The 15446-nt window shown below is 47.2% G+C and overlaps 1 protein-coding gene across 11 annotated transcripts; it reads right to left on the minus strand.

Moving 5' to 3' along the window:
- Nucleotides 1–878: 878 nt before the first annotated feature.
- On the minus strand, nucleotides 879–15244 carry FCGR2B (Fc gamma receptor IIb). Of its 11 annotated transcripts, none has more exons than XM_069480292.1 (8): nucleotides 15067–15244; nucleotides 9742–9762; nucleotides 7935–8189; nucleotides 5575–5829; nucleotides 4720–4833; nucleotides 3487–3543; nucleotides 1471–1508; nucleotides 879–1347 (listed from the first exon to the last, which is right to left on the minus strand). In XM_069480292.1, exons 1-8 carry the CDS (start codon nucleotides 15176–15178, stop codon nucleotides 1261–1263), a joined length of 939 nt encoding a protein of 312 aa, XP_069336393.1. In that variant the 5' UTR covers nucleotides 15179–15244; the 3' UTR covers nucleotides 879–1260. The 11 variants fall into 11 exon arrangements, with proteins under 11 accessions (XP_069336393.1, XP_069336392.1, XP_069336398.1 ...); XM_069480291.1 differs by having other exon boundaries at nucleotides 7935–8192; XM_069480297.1 differs by lacking the exon at nucleotides 9742–9762.
- Nucleotides 15245–15446: the final 202 nt, after the last annotated feature.

A 15446-nucleotide genomic window follows, 5' to 3' on the forward strand; every position in this document is an offset into this window, starting at 1 on the left:
GGAAAGTGAGGCTGATTTGGAAAGAAGTAAGGGAACTTTCTGGAGTTATGGAAATGTTCTAATATGACATTCTTGGTGTATGGCTTGTAGGGAGTGGGGCAACAGGATGGGTATACTTCTGCCAAAATTCATCACTATGGTCACTTAACATCTATGAATTCCATTTTATGTAAATTATACTTCAATTTAAATAAGATACAAAATCTTCAAGTGTCCAACATGATCTTAATTTTATGATAACAATGTTTCTAAAAACACACACACACACAAAAGAGTACAGTCATGCATTGCTTAATGATGGGAATACATTTGGGGAAATGTGTCATTAGGCAATTTCATCATTGTGCCAACATAATAGAGTGTATTTACACAAACCTAGATGGTACAGTCCACTCACCTAGGCTATATGGTATAGCCTATCGCTACCAGGCTACAAACCTGTACAGTATGTTACTGTACTGAATACTGTAGGCAATTGTAACATAATGGTAAGTATTTGTGTATCTAAACATAGAAAAGGTATGGTAAAAATATGGCATTAATATTATGTTATGGGACCACCATCATATATGTCGTTGGTTGTTGAACTAAACACCATTATGAAGCACATGACTGTATTCAGTTTTAAGAAGAGCAGCACTCACCCTACACTCCAAATCTCCACCTGTCCTCTCCCCCACATCCTATATATTACCACCTTCCCAAGATTCTTATCGTTGATGAGACCTCAAATAGTTCAGGTTACACTGAACTAATATAGCCTTGAAAAGATAAACAGTATGTTGTTTCTATAATATTTTATCATAAAAGTAATACAAGATCTTTATAGAAAAATAAAGAAAATTAAAATCATCAATAATTCCATCACCTTGAAAAAAATCACTTTTAATGTGTCAGTGTTGGTTAATCTATTTTAACATTTCTGAATTCATATAAACTTACATAATTGTTCTCGTAACCTGTAACATAAGCATTTTCCACGTTGCTACAATCTCTTAATAGCAGTAATTTTACTAATTTTATCAGCTGTGTGGATGTGTAATAGAAGAGTCTTGATGTCGAGAAGTGCTGAGGCACAGAAGGTGCAGTTAGTCATCCAGGACCATGTTGTCTATGGCTTCAGGACTCAGACAGATTACTCTGGAAGAGTCCTTCTCCTTTGGAACTGTAGCATCCCCTTGTCCTCCCCAACAGGAATTTAGGCCAGGAGAAACCAAATCCTTGCCTCTCTTCCCAAATCCCAGAGCAAGACAGTGGAGACTAAATGCGGTTCTGGTAATCGGGCTCTGTGTCTTCCTCTAGAGCTTCTGGGTGCAGGAGAAGTGAATAGGTGATTGTATTCTCAGCCTAGAGAAAGCAGAAATGAGCAATGGGGATCCACAGACAGGGCACAGGAAAGAAGGCAACAGAAGAGGCATCAGGGGAGAAGGGAGGGTGGAGAAGGAAAAGCAGATAGCTGGCATCACCCACCTCAACTTTGGCAGCCTCCTCAGCATCAGTGACATTGGCTGTGGGCAAAAAGAAGACAGATCAGTCAGGGCACTGCTTAGAAGAGGGCCTGCCAGTGCTGATGCTGCAAAACCAAAGCCCAAACCAGACCCAAAGCAGACTGCTGCCCCATCTCGGGCCTGTCAGCCAAGCGCTGGGTAAAGATGGTTTCATTTACACACCCTTGGGGTGTCCCAGACGCAGTCCTCCCCACTGGCCACACTGGCAAAGGCAAGCAGTCATCTGTGCCTCATTCTATTCAGATGATTGCTGAGCTTTCCTAGAAGCAACCCAGGCAGCTTTGGGGATCTGAGATATTAGGAAAGAGGCAGGGGTTGTTCAGTATCAGAATGAAGAAGTCTAGGTATTTTCTAGCCACAGACTTCAGGGAGAGAAAACTGAGGTCTATTTCTACATTGTCCAAATGTAGTGCTTGTTAGTTGGAACTTTAAATAATCTAGTACTCCATGACATTAAAAAGAAAGAGAGAATGAAAGTGAGTGAGAAAGAGGGAGAAGACAGAGAGAAATGGAGGAAGGAAGGAAGGAAGGAAGGAAGGAAGGAAGGAAGGAAGGAAGGAAGGGACAGACAGAAAGAACCTACTCTGGTAAATGTCCTAAACACCAAATTCCCTCATGTTTTTGCCATAAACTCACTTTGCCACTGTGAAAAGCATCCTCAGTGTCTACAAATCAGCATTTCTCAGGAAGCTGGGGAGGAATCTGAGACAATGCATCTAGTCTTTCCTCTCATCCCCTGGACACAAAGAACCTTTATTTGCTATGCTCCAAATTCTGTGACAAACCACATTCTAAATTCCCCTTCTCAGATAACCCTCAGTGATCCCAGCAACCTGGCTATGCCTTTTGGGAAACCACGAGCCCCAGCGCCTGGCTGCACAAATGCCTCATGAAATACATTGATGCCACTGTAGACAGAGCCACACGTCCAGGTGGATAATCCAGTTGTGTTTGCACTGTTTTCTATATCTAGCTGGCTCTGGCATGGACCAGGCCCATATCCCACTGGGCCTGACCACCAGACACACAGACCTTGCTCAAAGTGCAGCTGGATGAGTGATATTTTGCGCAAGCTCTCAAATCTGTTGGCTTTGCTCTGAGTCATGCTCCAGCCATGTGAGGTGGAGTCACTGAGGGCTCTTTTTCCTGCTGGTTTCTACTGTCATGGAAGCCCCCAGAGAAAGCTCCAGTTTCCTTTGTGCTCTGACTTTAACCACAGTCAGAAAGGTGCCTGGAATCCCCTTGTTCCTTTACACACTCCCACCTGAGCCAGGGGCTGGATGGTCACTGGCTCTCAGGACGTCAGACCTAGAAGGGCTTAGAGGTCATCCTGGCCACCCACTCACTTCCCCAGTGAGGTGACTCAAGATTGCATGGTATGACCGTGGCAGAACCAGGCAGAAATTCAATAAACCTACACAAGTGGGTGGGCATCAGAACCCAGCTTTGCCCACAAAGTAAAGCCCGCTAGTGCCCTTGGTCCCCCAGAACTTTCTGAAGCCCAAATCTCTTCATGCTCCATGGAGAGCTGAGCCCGGCCACCCCTACCCCATCACTCCACAGGCACAGATTCCTCAGCAATCTGGCCTTTCTTCCCTAGGCCTCCTTCTTTCCTCTTAGACTCCTACCTCCTGAATCCTATCTGCCTTGGTTGGCTGTAGAACTCCTTACTCTACCCAGATATCTCTGGTTTCCTGCTCTGAAAATATCCCCAGATTCCTGGCCCCAGAAATTCAGACACAGCTCTCCCCTCTCTGTCTGGGACCAGTGCTCCTCTTCCCGTGTCCAGCAAGATCCTCTTCAGGCCCAGGAGTTAGACTCAGGACTGACCAAGAGATTTGAGCCCCTGCCCTCCCTCACCACCCCTCCCCCTCTGGCTCCCAGCTGAACTCACACAAGCCACTTCTTGCTGGCTCCAGGCCATCTGGCAGCTCTGGGTGGGGCATCACTGAATCCCCAAATGGAATGCTGTACTCACCTGGTTCCTCTGGGAGGGTCTCTCCCATTTCCCTGTGCTCAGGGTTTCCTGGGAGAGCTGGGAGGGGCACATAGGAGGTTAGTAGCATTATGGGTGGGGCCTGAGTCTTCAGGACCAAGGACAAGGGGCAGAATTGGGTTAGGAACAACACAGACCCTCCCTCTCACAGACACCTCCCCTCCTCCCCACTCCCCTGTTCCCCTGCCAGGGACTTCCTTAGCCTGAATTATGGTCCAGAAAGACATAATTCAGCTCATTGGTGGGGACTCCTAGGAGTGTCAGAATGGTCACTCCATTGCGTCTTTCTTAGGCTTGCTCTGCCTTTTAAGAACACACCTCTTGCAGTATCTCTCTCTGAGTCTCTCTACTGACTTATCATCAGTAACTGGGGTCCGGCCTATGAAGCCATTGCAAAGTGCTCTGGGAGGTATTAGTAGTATCAAGTTCTCTTCCTCAGTGGCTTACTCTTCCCTCGGCCCTTATCTGAGCCACAGCAGTCCTCACTCCATGCCTTGGCCCCGTTCCTGGAGTGTCCTCATGGCCCGTCTAACGGCTGCCCTCACTCGCGACCTCCTCCATGATGGCCACAGCTCCTACTTATGTGCTCTCACTGTCTACTGGGCCCTGGGGTAAGAGCTTCAGCCTCTTTCATCCTCATAACAACCCTGTGAGGTGGGTCCTATTAGTGTTCCCATTTCCAGATGAGGAAACTGAGGCACAGAGAGGTGGAGTAACTCGGCCAAGGTCAGGTAGCTGGTGAGCTGAGACTTGAATCCACACTTGGCCCCACCACTTGTGTTTCCATTACTACACTACCCTGCCCCCCATGGAACCTTCTCGAACCACCACAGCCCATGCTGGGCTATGGAGCCTCCGCTGTACCCCTGTCATAGCCTTTTCATTTCTCTGTCGCTGCTCTTATCCCACCTTATTATAATGATCTGCACATACTTCTGCCTTCCCCCCAGTATTGAGAACTCCCTGAGGTCAGGGACTGGATGTCTTTATGTTGGTACCACCCATAGCATCTAGTACATCGCCTGACACCTGAGCAAGTTTGTTAAAGTCTTGTTGAGTGAATGAATTAATAAATGAATGAATGAATGAAATATGGATCTATATCTAAATGAGAAGCAATTCTCTAGCCCCAAGATAGACTTTCTGGAAATATCTGGCATTAGTGCTTGCCCAAGCAGAAACCAATAACAAGAGGGGTATAGGGGAGGCACAAACCTGAAGTCCGCTTTCTCCTGCGGTAGGTCAAGGCTGCTACCACAGCAACAATGGCCGCTACAGCAATCCCAGTGACCACAGCCACAATTAGCACCATTGGCGAAGAGTTGCTCTCTTTGGGCTCTGGGGAAGACAGATCTCAGGACAGGCAGTACTCTCCCTGTGTCACTTCCACCCTCCCCACCTTCCCCCAGGGCTTGTCATCTGAGCTGTTCTGTGTCTGGGTCACTAGCGGGTGCAGTACTCACTTCACCCCCCAACCTCACCTGCGCATCATTTCTGTGGCTGGACTTGTGCCTCCCGCATACCCAGGTTTCTCCACCACAGTAATAAAGGCACACTGGGGAGTGTGTGCCAGCAGAGGGACAGTTCCCCTTAGCCCTCAGGGACAGTGGGGAGGCTAGGCCTGAAGCCCCCCATCCCTGAAGGCATCACTGCTCTGTCAAGCACAGCCTTGAACAATGCAGGACATGCCAGGCCTTCCAGAGTGAATGGCCATAACACAGGACATGAGAACAAATGAGGCAAACCTCAGCTCTTAGGAATGCCCAGGAGCTAAGGGAACCTCTGTGCCAACGGGAGACCTCAGCCTCACTGCTTGTCCTTAGTATGGGGCCTGCACTGCAAAGTGGGACAACAGCCTTGTCACCTATCACCTGGAAACTGAGGGCTCCAAGCTCTGACCCCTGCTCCTGTCCACTGGCCAATACTGAGCAAGGCCTCTGCCCCTCTCCTCTTTGCCTTAGTGCCCAATGTTGCTGCTGTGGCTTCTCTCAGATCTCCATGTAGGCCCATGCGACCTTAGCCCTTGTTTACCCCCTTCTTCGCTCATTATATCGCCACAGAGTCCCATACCTTGGACAGTGATGGTTACAGACTGGGATGAACGCGGCGTCTGTCCTATAATTCCTGTGCAGTGGTAATCACCACTGTGACTGTGGTTTGCTTGTGGGATGGAGAAGTTGGCATTGGAATAGGAAAACTTCTTGGATTTTCCATTCTGGAAGAACGAGATCTTGCCCAAAGGCCTGTTCTTCCAGGAGTGGCACCTCAGCATGATGGTTTCCCCGTCCTGGAACTCCAGGTGAGGGGTCTGGAGCACCAGCCACTCTGCATGACACAAAAAGACCACACGACCCAGGAGGTCTTGGCGCAACTCTGAGACCCAGACCATCCTTACTGGTGGGACATGGTATGTGGAGGGCACAGCTTAAGTTTGAAACCAGACAGTTCTGGACTCTAATTCTGGCTCCATCATTTATCAGCTCTATAATCATGGGCAAGTTATTTAACTGCTCTGAATCCTCAGTTTGCTCATCGGTGAAAATGGGTATGATAATGCCATGTATCTAGGATGGTTCCTGGCACACAGCAGGTGTTCAGGATATGGACATCTTCTCTTTCCTTTCCTGGAAGAAGGTAGCTGCAGCCCTGTCCTGCCTGGCAGACCTCTGCAGGAAGAACATAAGAGACTCGGAGATGCAGCAGTTCCTTCCCTGGGGTGGGGTGGGGGTTGCAGAATGGGGTGTGGAGAGCAAGGGGGGAATCCAGTCTGACTGAGGACATGACACATGAGGACAATGCGGAGACATATGTCTTTGGGGACAGTAGAAAGTTATCACCTGCACTAAATGTTACTTGACGAATGCTACCTGAGAAATTTACTTGAGAAATGTTAGTAAATGTGGAGCTTCACTTCAGCAGGGTCTTTGTCTGAAGGCAGCAGTGTCACAGCTGGATCATTAGTTTGCTGTGTGCTTTTTTTTTTAATTTTTAAGAAATAATTTATTGAGGTAAAATTCACATAACATAAAATTACCCATTTTAAGGTGAACAATTCAGTTCATTTAGTACATCACAATATTGTGCAACCATCACTTCTGTCCAGTTGCAGAAGATGTCCATCATGGCAATGAAAAAACCCTGTACCTATTAAGAAGTTTCTCCCCAAAGGGGCGGTGAACTCTGAAACAGTCAACAGCAGCTGACCCAGGGACAATGGGGGGTGGGTATGGCACCCAAATACACACACGCCTCCATCATTCTCACTTACAGATGCAAGTTAACACAGATTCTTTATACTCTAAGTATAAAGAATCACAACGCTGTGTTGCCCCACGGCATAACGGAGGGCTAATAAGCACACCCTTTGAGGTCACTCCCTGGCTGCAAACCCTAAGTCTGACTAGCTGCATAAGCCTCATCCTGAAGAGGAAGGTAATAACATGTATCTCAGAGGAGTGTTAACAATGACTTAAAGTAATAACGTGGGTAAGCATTTATCTTAATGAATAGAAAAAAAAATAGTCACAGCCAATAAAAGGAGGGCTGTTTGCTGCTGAGGAGGAGAGGGAAGCTCTTTCTATGCACTGCTGAAAGCAGCAGTGAATTGCTATGTACTTTTGAGGAACATTTGGGAATCAGGAAAGGGAAGTGGACTAAGTGAAGAGTAATGACGACAATATTCTTCATAATCCCACTGTAACTTTTTTTATGGAGAGCCTACTCTTGCCGGGAGCTCTGTAAAAGCATCCACCTTTTCAGCGAAGGTGTATCAAGCTCTGTCCTGTCTAAGGTGCTGGAAATACAAACATGGATAAGACACAACTTTCTCCCGAAGTTTTCCCACAGTGTGGTGGAAGAGAAAGAAAAGAGCAGCCAGCAGCACAAGACAACGTGGAGAAGGGGCATGGAGGGCAGGGAAGGGAGCAGGGAGACGGCAATTCTCACGAGAACCCTATGTGGGAGGCATTATACCCCCATTGAGCAGATGGGAAGACTGAGACTCAAGGGTTAAAGGAGTTCATCATGTTTCTATGGCTAACAACTTCCAGCACTAGGATTCTGTTGTGGTCTGTTGTGCTATTCAACTCTGCCATAAAAATAGAAGGGGTTTTTATGGAGTAGGGATTTCCTTCTGCTTTTCTCATGTTCAACTGCCCTTTTGAGGCCTTGTAACATTTTTGCTCAATCAGGACTAAGGCAACAATAACCATTAATATACGCAGAGGAATTTCTTAGGAATTTCCAACCCCCCCCCCCCACGTGCTCAGCGAAGGGGATGGGTGAAACAGGAAATGAGTGGGCAACTCACAGCAATGCTTCTCAGTAAACAGGCCACTCACCCCCCCTTTCTTGCAAATCTCTGCAGTGTAAGCAGATTTCATCTCTCTTAGTCCTCCCAGACCCTCCTGAGGGGGCCTTCCTCCACTGACCGGAAAACACACTTAGATGCACAGGGTCGCTGAGGCTGCTCTGGCCCATCTGGCACCTGTACTCCCCGCTGTCATTGGTCTTGGCCTTAAACCTGTAGCTGGGCTGGACCTGGGTCGGAATGGAGCTCCCATTGTGGAACCATTGGGTGGAGTAGTTCCCGGGGGTGTGGGCCCCCCAGCATGTCAGAGTCACGTCATCCTCCTTGAGCACGTTGATCCACGGGGGCTCAAGTCTCACCACAGCCTTCGGGAGAGCTGCTGAGGGGCAGAGAGAGGAGGCAGCATTAAGAAAAGGAAACCCAAGAGCTTGAGCAGGCCCTGAATCTCAGACAAAGAAGCATTTGTTGTCCTCCTGGGGGCACAAAGAGTAGAGCCAGGCCTAGAATGGTTCTGCAACTGAAGGCAATTCCTCTTGCTCGTATATCCCACCACAGGGGCCCCAGGGAACCCAGGTACTCTCAGCTCAACTGATCCTGGGAAGGAGAGGGCAAGGTGAACACCCTAGAAGTATATATACTTCAGCATGCGCTATCCTAACCAGCGTCTCTTTCTCTGTCTCACACACACACACACACACACACACACACACACTCACACACACACATACATACTCTTGTGGGCTTCACTTTCCTTCCCTATAAACTGAGGCATTTGGACATTAGTAGAGGAACTTTCTCCAGAGCTGGCTGGAGAAAAGTGGGCACTTCCGGTGGAGATGTCAGGTAGAGTCAAGCATCAGGTTTCTGTTCTGACCTAATGTCATTCTTTATCCCTTACAAAGGAGGTCAAGATGGTCTGTCCACCAGGCCCCTTGAAGCTATACACCCAAGCACAGAGGAGCCTCTGTGGCCTCAGAGGGGTAAAAGGAAAGGAAGAATAGCTGGAGGGCCAGTCCTGGGGTGGGGAGGTTGAATGGTGCAGATACAGAAGTGTCCAACAGAGGCCGGGCGCGGGGGCTCACGCCTGTAATCCTTGCACTCTGGGAGGCCAAGGCGGGAGGATTGCTTAAGCTCAGGAGTTCTAGACTAGCCTGAGCAAGAGTGAGACCCTTGTCTCTACTAAAAAAAAAGAAAAAAGAAAGAAAGAAAGAAATTAGCCAAACAACTAAAATAATAGAAAAAATTAGCCGGGCATGGTGGCACATGCCTGTAGTCCCAGCTATGCGGGAGGCTGAGGCAGGAGGATCGCTTGAGCCCAGGAGTTTGACGTTACTGTGAGCTAGGCTGATGCCACGGCACTCTAGCCCGGGCAAGAGAGTGAGACTCTGTCTCAAAAAAAAAAAAAACAAAGTGCCAACAAAGCTCCCTCCACCAAGCTGCAGCCAGAGGTGTGGTGAGACTTCTCTCTCTGTCAGAGAACAGGCGTTGAAGCCTTGAGATACATATAAAATAGAGGATTTATCAACACCTGGGGATAGCCTAAACAGATCATGTAATTTTGCATGTGCCTCAATTTTATCTGGAGCCAGGAAGCTCCTAATTTTATTTGGAGAGTTGAAGGTGGGTGAAAGAGAGGACAGAGTTCCCATTTCCTGTAGCAAAGCCTGTGACCTCTCACCATACCAGAACCAGAGGAGTTGAAGCCCCTGTGTACCTGGCTGCCTACCACCTGCCTCCAAGGGAGGAGGGGAAGGAGCGAGGAAAGAGGGAGAGGAGGCAGGGCATCTTCTGGGAGCAATTCCCCTTTTCTGGCCCGGACCTGGTACTTGGCTTGGTTCCTGGTGCATTCAGAGCACCTCTAGACAGGGCACCGGGAGAAGAAGAAGAGGGCAGCTGGGGGAAGGAGAGGATGTGGGTGGAGTACTTACCAGGTGTCCCAGCAACAGGAGCTGTAAGACAGAAAGCAAAGATGAGCCCAGAGCTAAACCTCTGCTCTGAAACATGCCCGCCCTGCCCTGGCCCCACAGCGCCCCTCACCTGCAGCACAAACCTTGCCCCACGTCCCCTGGGACTGCCTGGATGAGGTGCACTTTCAAAAAGACTGGGAGCTCCTTCCCCAGTAACAGAAGAAAATGAAATAAGATTATGTAGTACCCCCTTCCATCTGTTCTGTGTCACTTTCCTTTGGCTTACCACTTTTGACTGATTAAAATAAAAATGCCTGTGGAAAGAGGTCCCTGTTGGGCTTTACATATGCTTTATGCTTCAGTGTAAATGATTTTTCCAGAGTGGAGATAAGCACATGCATAATCTAGTGTAGAAAAGACATACGTAATGCCATTAGAGGAGTACAGAAAAAGTGCTATGGAAGTTCAGAGGAGGAAAAGATCCCTGGGGTCTGTGTTTGCCAGGCTTTGGGGTTGGTAAGGAGAGGAATCCCATGGAGAAGATGGTATTCCTCATGGACCTCCAAGGATTGATAAGATTTTAGCAGACAGAGAAGGAAGAGGTATTCTATGGGAAGGAATGGCAGGTACTTATCAACATTCCCAGCAAGTTGCAGCCCAACTTCTACTTGATGTCTGGTCTCTGCTCAAGCACCTCCAGTAGTGAGGGACAAAGCTGAAAAGGCTCCTAATGCCAGATGACAGGACAGTGAGTAAGAACACATACTGAGTGAAAGTGGTGACCCCGCTGCTGAGTGACCTTGCACAAATTACTTTTCTCTGCTTCAGTTTCTTCGCTTGTAAATGGAGATAATGACAGCAGTACCTACTTCATAGGGTTGTTGTCAGCATTAAATGAGATAATCCAGATAAGGGATTTAGCATGCTACCTGACGCATGGTAAGTTTTAAATAAACAATTTTAAGAAGTTTACTCTTTGGTTTAATAAACAGTGGGAAGTCACTTAAAATTTTCAAACTGGAGCTGAAAGTGCTGTACCAGCTAGATTGGAACAGGGAAAATACCAAATAGATCAATTAAGAAAGGGGCTGTTGCAGTGATCCAGAACATGTGGATGACCTAGCAAACATCTGGCCTCTTCGTCCGTTGACCTACTCATCTCCAGTGAACTTTCTTTCTTAGACACACATGCCTATGTTATACCCAAGAAGTCATCATCACCAGAAACTATACCAATGCCAAAATCACAAAATCAAACATCCCATGCTTCAATCACAACCTCCTTTTCTTCCATTTCATCTGCTCAAGTTCAGCCCCATAATCATCTATGACCTCATCAAGAATCCCAAATCATCCACCTCACCACCGTCTGTCCTTGAGCCCATCTTTGCCTTCGCCTCCCCACATCTATTAACAGCTTGAATTTAATGATGCATCATTAGCATCACCTCTTTGCAAATCCCCTTAACTCCCTTGCCGTTCTCTGGCTCCACCAAATGCACCTGTATTCCCCATGCCTTTACTGAAATTACCACACAAGCAGGCAGATTGTGGACTCAGTAAAATTACGATCACCACATTCAAAAGGACACTGAATTGCTGTTCTGACATTTTTCTTTAATAAATTTGCTATGCTACTCTTAGTAGTGACACTCATCTTTTCCTTATTCTCCAAACTTTCCCATGCCACCCTCTGCCTCCAGTCCCCTCTCTCTTTTTGCTGATGCCTTTCCTCACACTTCATGGAGAAAACAAAAAGCAGTTAGACAGATCTCACATCTCCCCCCAGTGACATCTCCTAACCTATCTGCGTCTCTGCCTGTCTTCTCCTTCCTTGCTTTTCACTGAGGAAAATATCTCCCCTCCTGTCTCTGGGCAGTGTCTATGCATGTACCCTGTATCCCGTTCCCTTTAATCCTCTCAACGATTTCCCTCTCTGTTATTTCCTTTCTCTACTGCATCACCAGTTTCTCCGTCTCAGCTGCACCTTCCCATCAATGTAAATATATTCCAGGGTCTTCCATTTAAAAAAAAGCTGTCCCTTGACTCTGCATATAATTCCAGCTACTGCCCCATTTCCCTGCTGCCTTTTGTATTAAATTTCTCCATTTTCTACCTAGGCTGTCCTCATTCTTCTCCTCCCATTCACTATCTAATTCTCTGCAATTTGGACTCTGCCATCAGCAATCCACTAAACCTTTTCTTGTCAAAATCACCAATGACTTCACATCATCAAATGAAGTGAACACATTCTGTTTCTCTCCCTGTCTTCCCCGTGTCGATGTCTATCTTCACTACCCATCCAATGAGGAAACCTGCAAGCCACCTTTTATTCCTCTGTCTCCCAAACCCCATCTCCTTCACACCCGGATTCTGCTCCCAAGTTAGATTTTGAATCCACTGAATTGTCTCCTCCTCTGTGGCCACCACTCAGCTTAGGTCACCATCAGCTTTCTCCCATCTCCTAACTTGTCCTCTCACTTCTTCTCTTCCCCCTATAATCCATTTTCCACAGAGAAGCTAGAGTTCTTTTTTAAAAAATAAAATCAGATGATGTCATTACCCTGCTTACAATCCTTCAGTGGCTTCCTTTGCTCTTAAAATCAAATGCAAACAGCCTACAAGGCCACACCTGATAGGGTCCCTGCTCACCTCTCTGGCCTCATCTCAAAAGTAGTCTCTTCCCCTACGCATTGAGCTCCAGTAACACTGATCCTTCTGAAAGTCTTCCAACGTGGGGCTTTTCTGTATGCTGATCCTTCTACCCAGAACATGCTTCCTTTGGATCTTCAAGTGGCTAAATCCTTACCATGCTTAAGGTCTCAGCTTAAATGTCACTTCCTCAGAAAACTCTTTCCACATCATCCTGTTTATGTAGGCTGCCCTCTCATCTCTCCCACAGCTATTCTTACCACAGTAACCTTTTTGCATCTTCACAGCCCTTTCCAATTTGTATTTGTGCCTTTTTGTTTGTTGATTTGTTCATATCCCTCAACAGTATGTAAGCTCAACAGTAGCAGTAGCCACGTTAATATTATGAGCTCATGCTCTGAAAATCATTAATTGGATGAATCTAGGTGGGAGATAAGAGATCCCAAAATTGTATTGACAATAGGAAGTGAAGAAGAGGGTACAGATTTGAGAGAAACTTAAGAGGCAGAACAGACAGAACTTAGCCCTTAATGGAATGCGGGATGACATAAGTGGACGACTAGGAAAGTGTAGCTGTGCTCATGCAATGCAAATGTTAGGAGGAGAAGAACATTTAAGGGGAAGATGATAAGTTGGATTTGGGGTATGTTTTGGTATTTGGTCTGGCAAATCAATTTGGAAGTGTCCAACCAGCAGGTCAAAATATGAAATTATATTTGACAGAAGCAAGCAAGAGAAATAGGTTTAGGAGTTATTGACATAGAAGAAATAGCTAAAAGCTTGAGTGTGTAGGATTGGTAAGGGGGAAAGTGCAGCAGGAGAGTGGGTAAAAAAGAAGAGGAGGAAGGGGAAGAGGAAGAAAAAAATAAGAAAGAAATGAGGAAGGGAGAGAGAAATCACCAATCATTTATTTATTCCACACGCAAGAAAGAGTAGTGAATACTAAGCATGTTCCCACGCAATGTACTCATTGTGAGGGAGACAAAGACCTTGTACTGAATTTGGATCAGGAAAGCTGTCTGTTGTGCTCACTGATCGGTCCTCAAGTCTTCAAACAGTGCCTACACATAGAATTTATGTAAAGTTTAAAGGCAGTTTAGAGAACAAGGCAGTCTGGAGAACCAGCAGGAGCAAAGGTGTTGAAAACAGAAAGTGCATTGTGCACATTGCCTGGCTGTGGAGGAAGATCCATTTAATGTGCAATGGGGAGCACAATCAGCAGGGTAGAATTGGAGCTTTTGCAGTAGGCAGTGGGGCAGCGTGGAAGGCATTTATGAAGTGCACTGACTCAGCCAGAGCTGTCCTAGAGATCCTGGATCTCTAGGATCCCTCAAGGATTAAGGGAAAGGGAGACAGGAGCAAACAAGACCTGATCAGAGAGTGCTGTAAAAATTGAGTTATCAAGTGATGAAGACCTAAACGTGGAGGCCCCAATAAGGATGGAAACGATGGAGCAGACCCTTGGTGACTTAGCAAAAAGCAGATAGAAAAATACCAAAGGTCTCTCCAAGGAGTCTTGCCCAGGTGACTGGCACCTTGGTAGCACCATTAGCTGAGATTGGAGCTCCAGTTGTGCAATTGATTAGTGTGCAGTGCTTATATTAGCAGAGATAGCAGAGCACATCACTTCTCTAGGCCTAAGCTTCCCCAGGGGAAAAATGAGGTAGTTCAGTACTCACTTTTATGTTCATTCTACTTTAATCCATTCCATCCCATTCATGGAGGAGTACTCTGACTTCCTTACTTCTGCCTCCTGTAGCCCGGTATCATTTAGCATTGAGGGCCAAGGGCTCCCAGAGCTTACCAGATTTCACTATCCATCATAGCATGTGACTTGGGGGAGTGGCTGTATGCTGTCCTCTGGGATGTGAGGGTGGAAGCCCCGGGAATTGAGCTTGCAGAGGTGGTCCTGGCCATAGGTCTACCCTACATGGCCTCCCTAGATTCTTCCAACCACCCAGCACCATCTCCCTGTTCTCTGGCCCACAGCTGAGAACATGGGCAGAAAATAGCCCTTCATCTTGGCCTTGATCAGAGCCAGGATCTACCCCCATGGTCTGTGCAGTGAAAGGAGGCATGTGTGATTTCTCTGGTCCTACAACTGACAATTCCAGAGTTACCCTGGTTTGCGTATGCTCAGAGCTCCCACTCCTGAGATAACCCAGACATTCCCATGCTTCTGCCCAGAAGAATCTTCTTACACATAAGGAGAATAGGTTACTGTTGCGTGAAGTGGTTTCAGAAGCACAGAGAATGGCCACTGCTACCTCCCCACCAAAATAGATCTTATAGCTTCCTCCCTCCCCCTTGTCTAAGGCAGCACTAGCTCTCCTGCCTAAGATTTGGTCCCATATACAACACCAATTTCAAAGAAGGAAAACATTCTGGCCACTCATTTGCCATTCAAATGTAGGTTACTAGACATTCCCCGGGGGCGGGTTTTGATGTGGTGGGTGGCAAAGCATCAAGAGCCTGGGTGCCCAGTGACACTGGGTAAAGGACACTTAAGAAACCCCGAACTCTGCCAATTTTATGACTTTCCAAGGCCAGCAGAATTGTTAGAGTTCGATCTTAACCAGTCTGCCTTCACTGTCCTGATTTCCCTGACGTGCTTCCCATGCTACCCCTCATCCTCGCCAAAGGTCAGCCCCAACCAAGGTGTTCCTGCCTCTCTCTCCTCCTGGGGGGACTCACCGAGGAATAGCACAGCTGTCCACAGAAGCATGGGGCCCAAAGGCTGGGAGGGCTTGCAGTCAGCCCAGCTGCTCTCAGTGGCAAGGAGGCGTAGGAATGCGGGGATGCCCATCAGCCTCGGCAGTGAGCTGGCTCCACAGCACAGCAGGCACAGGCTTCTCTTGAGGTTTGGCAGACTCTACCCCAGAGGACAAATTCTGGAGTCCAAAAGAGGAAGTGAGAAAGAAATGTTCTGTTTTATCTAGGCTCCTCCCCTTCCACCCTTTTTCCTCTCAACTGTTCCCTCCTAAAAGATTCAGGGCTTCCAAAAATAAATCTGGCTCAGCCCATGTTCAAATATATGGAAATTTTAGAAACTGAGAAACAACTCCCCTCTTATT

Source organism: Eulemur rufifrons, chromosome 8 (genome assembly GCF_041146395.1).
Source record: "Eulemur rufifrons isolate Redbay chromosome 8, OSU_ERuf_1, whole genome shotgun sequence".
Taxonomy (NCBI): domain Eukaryota; kingdom Metazoa; phylum Chordata; class Mammalia; order Primates; family Lemuridae; genus Eulemur; species Eulemur rufifrons.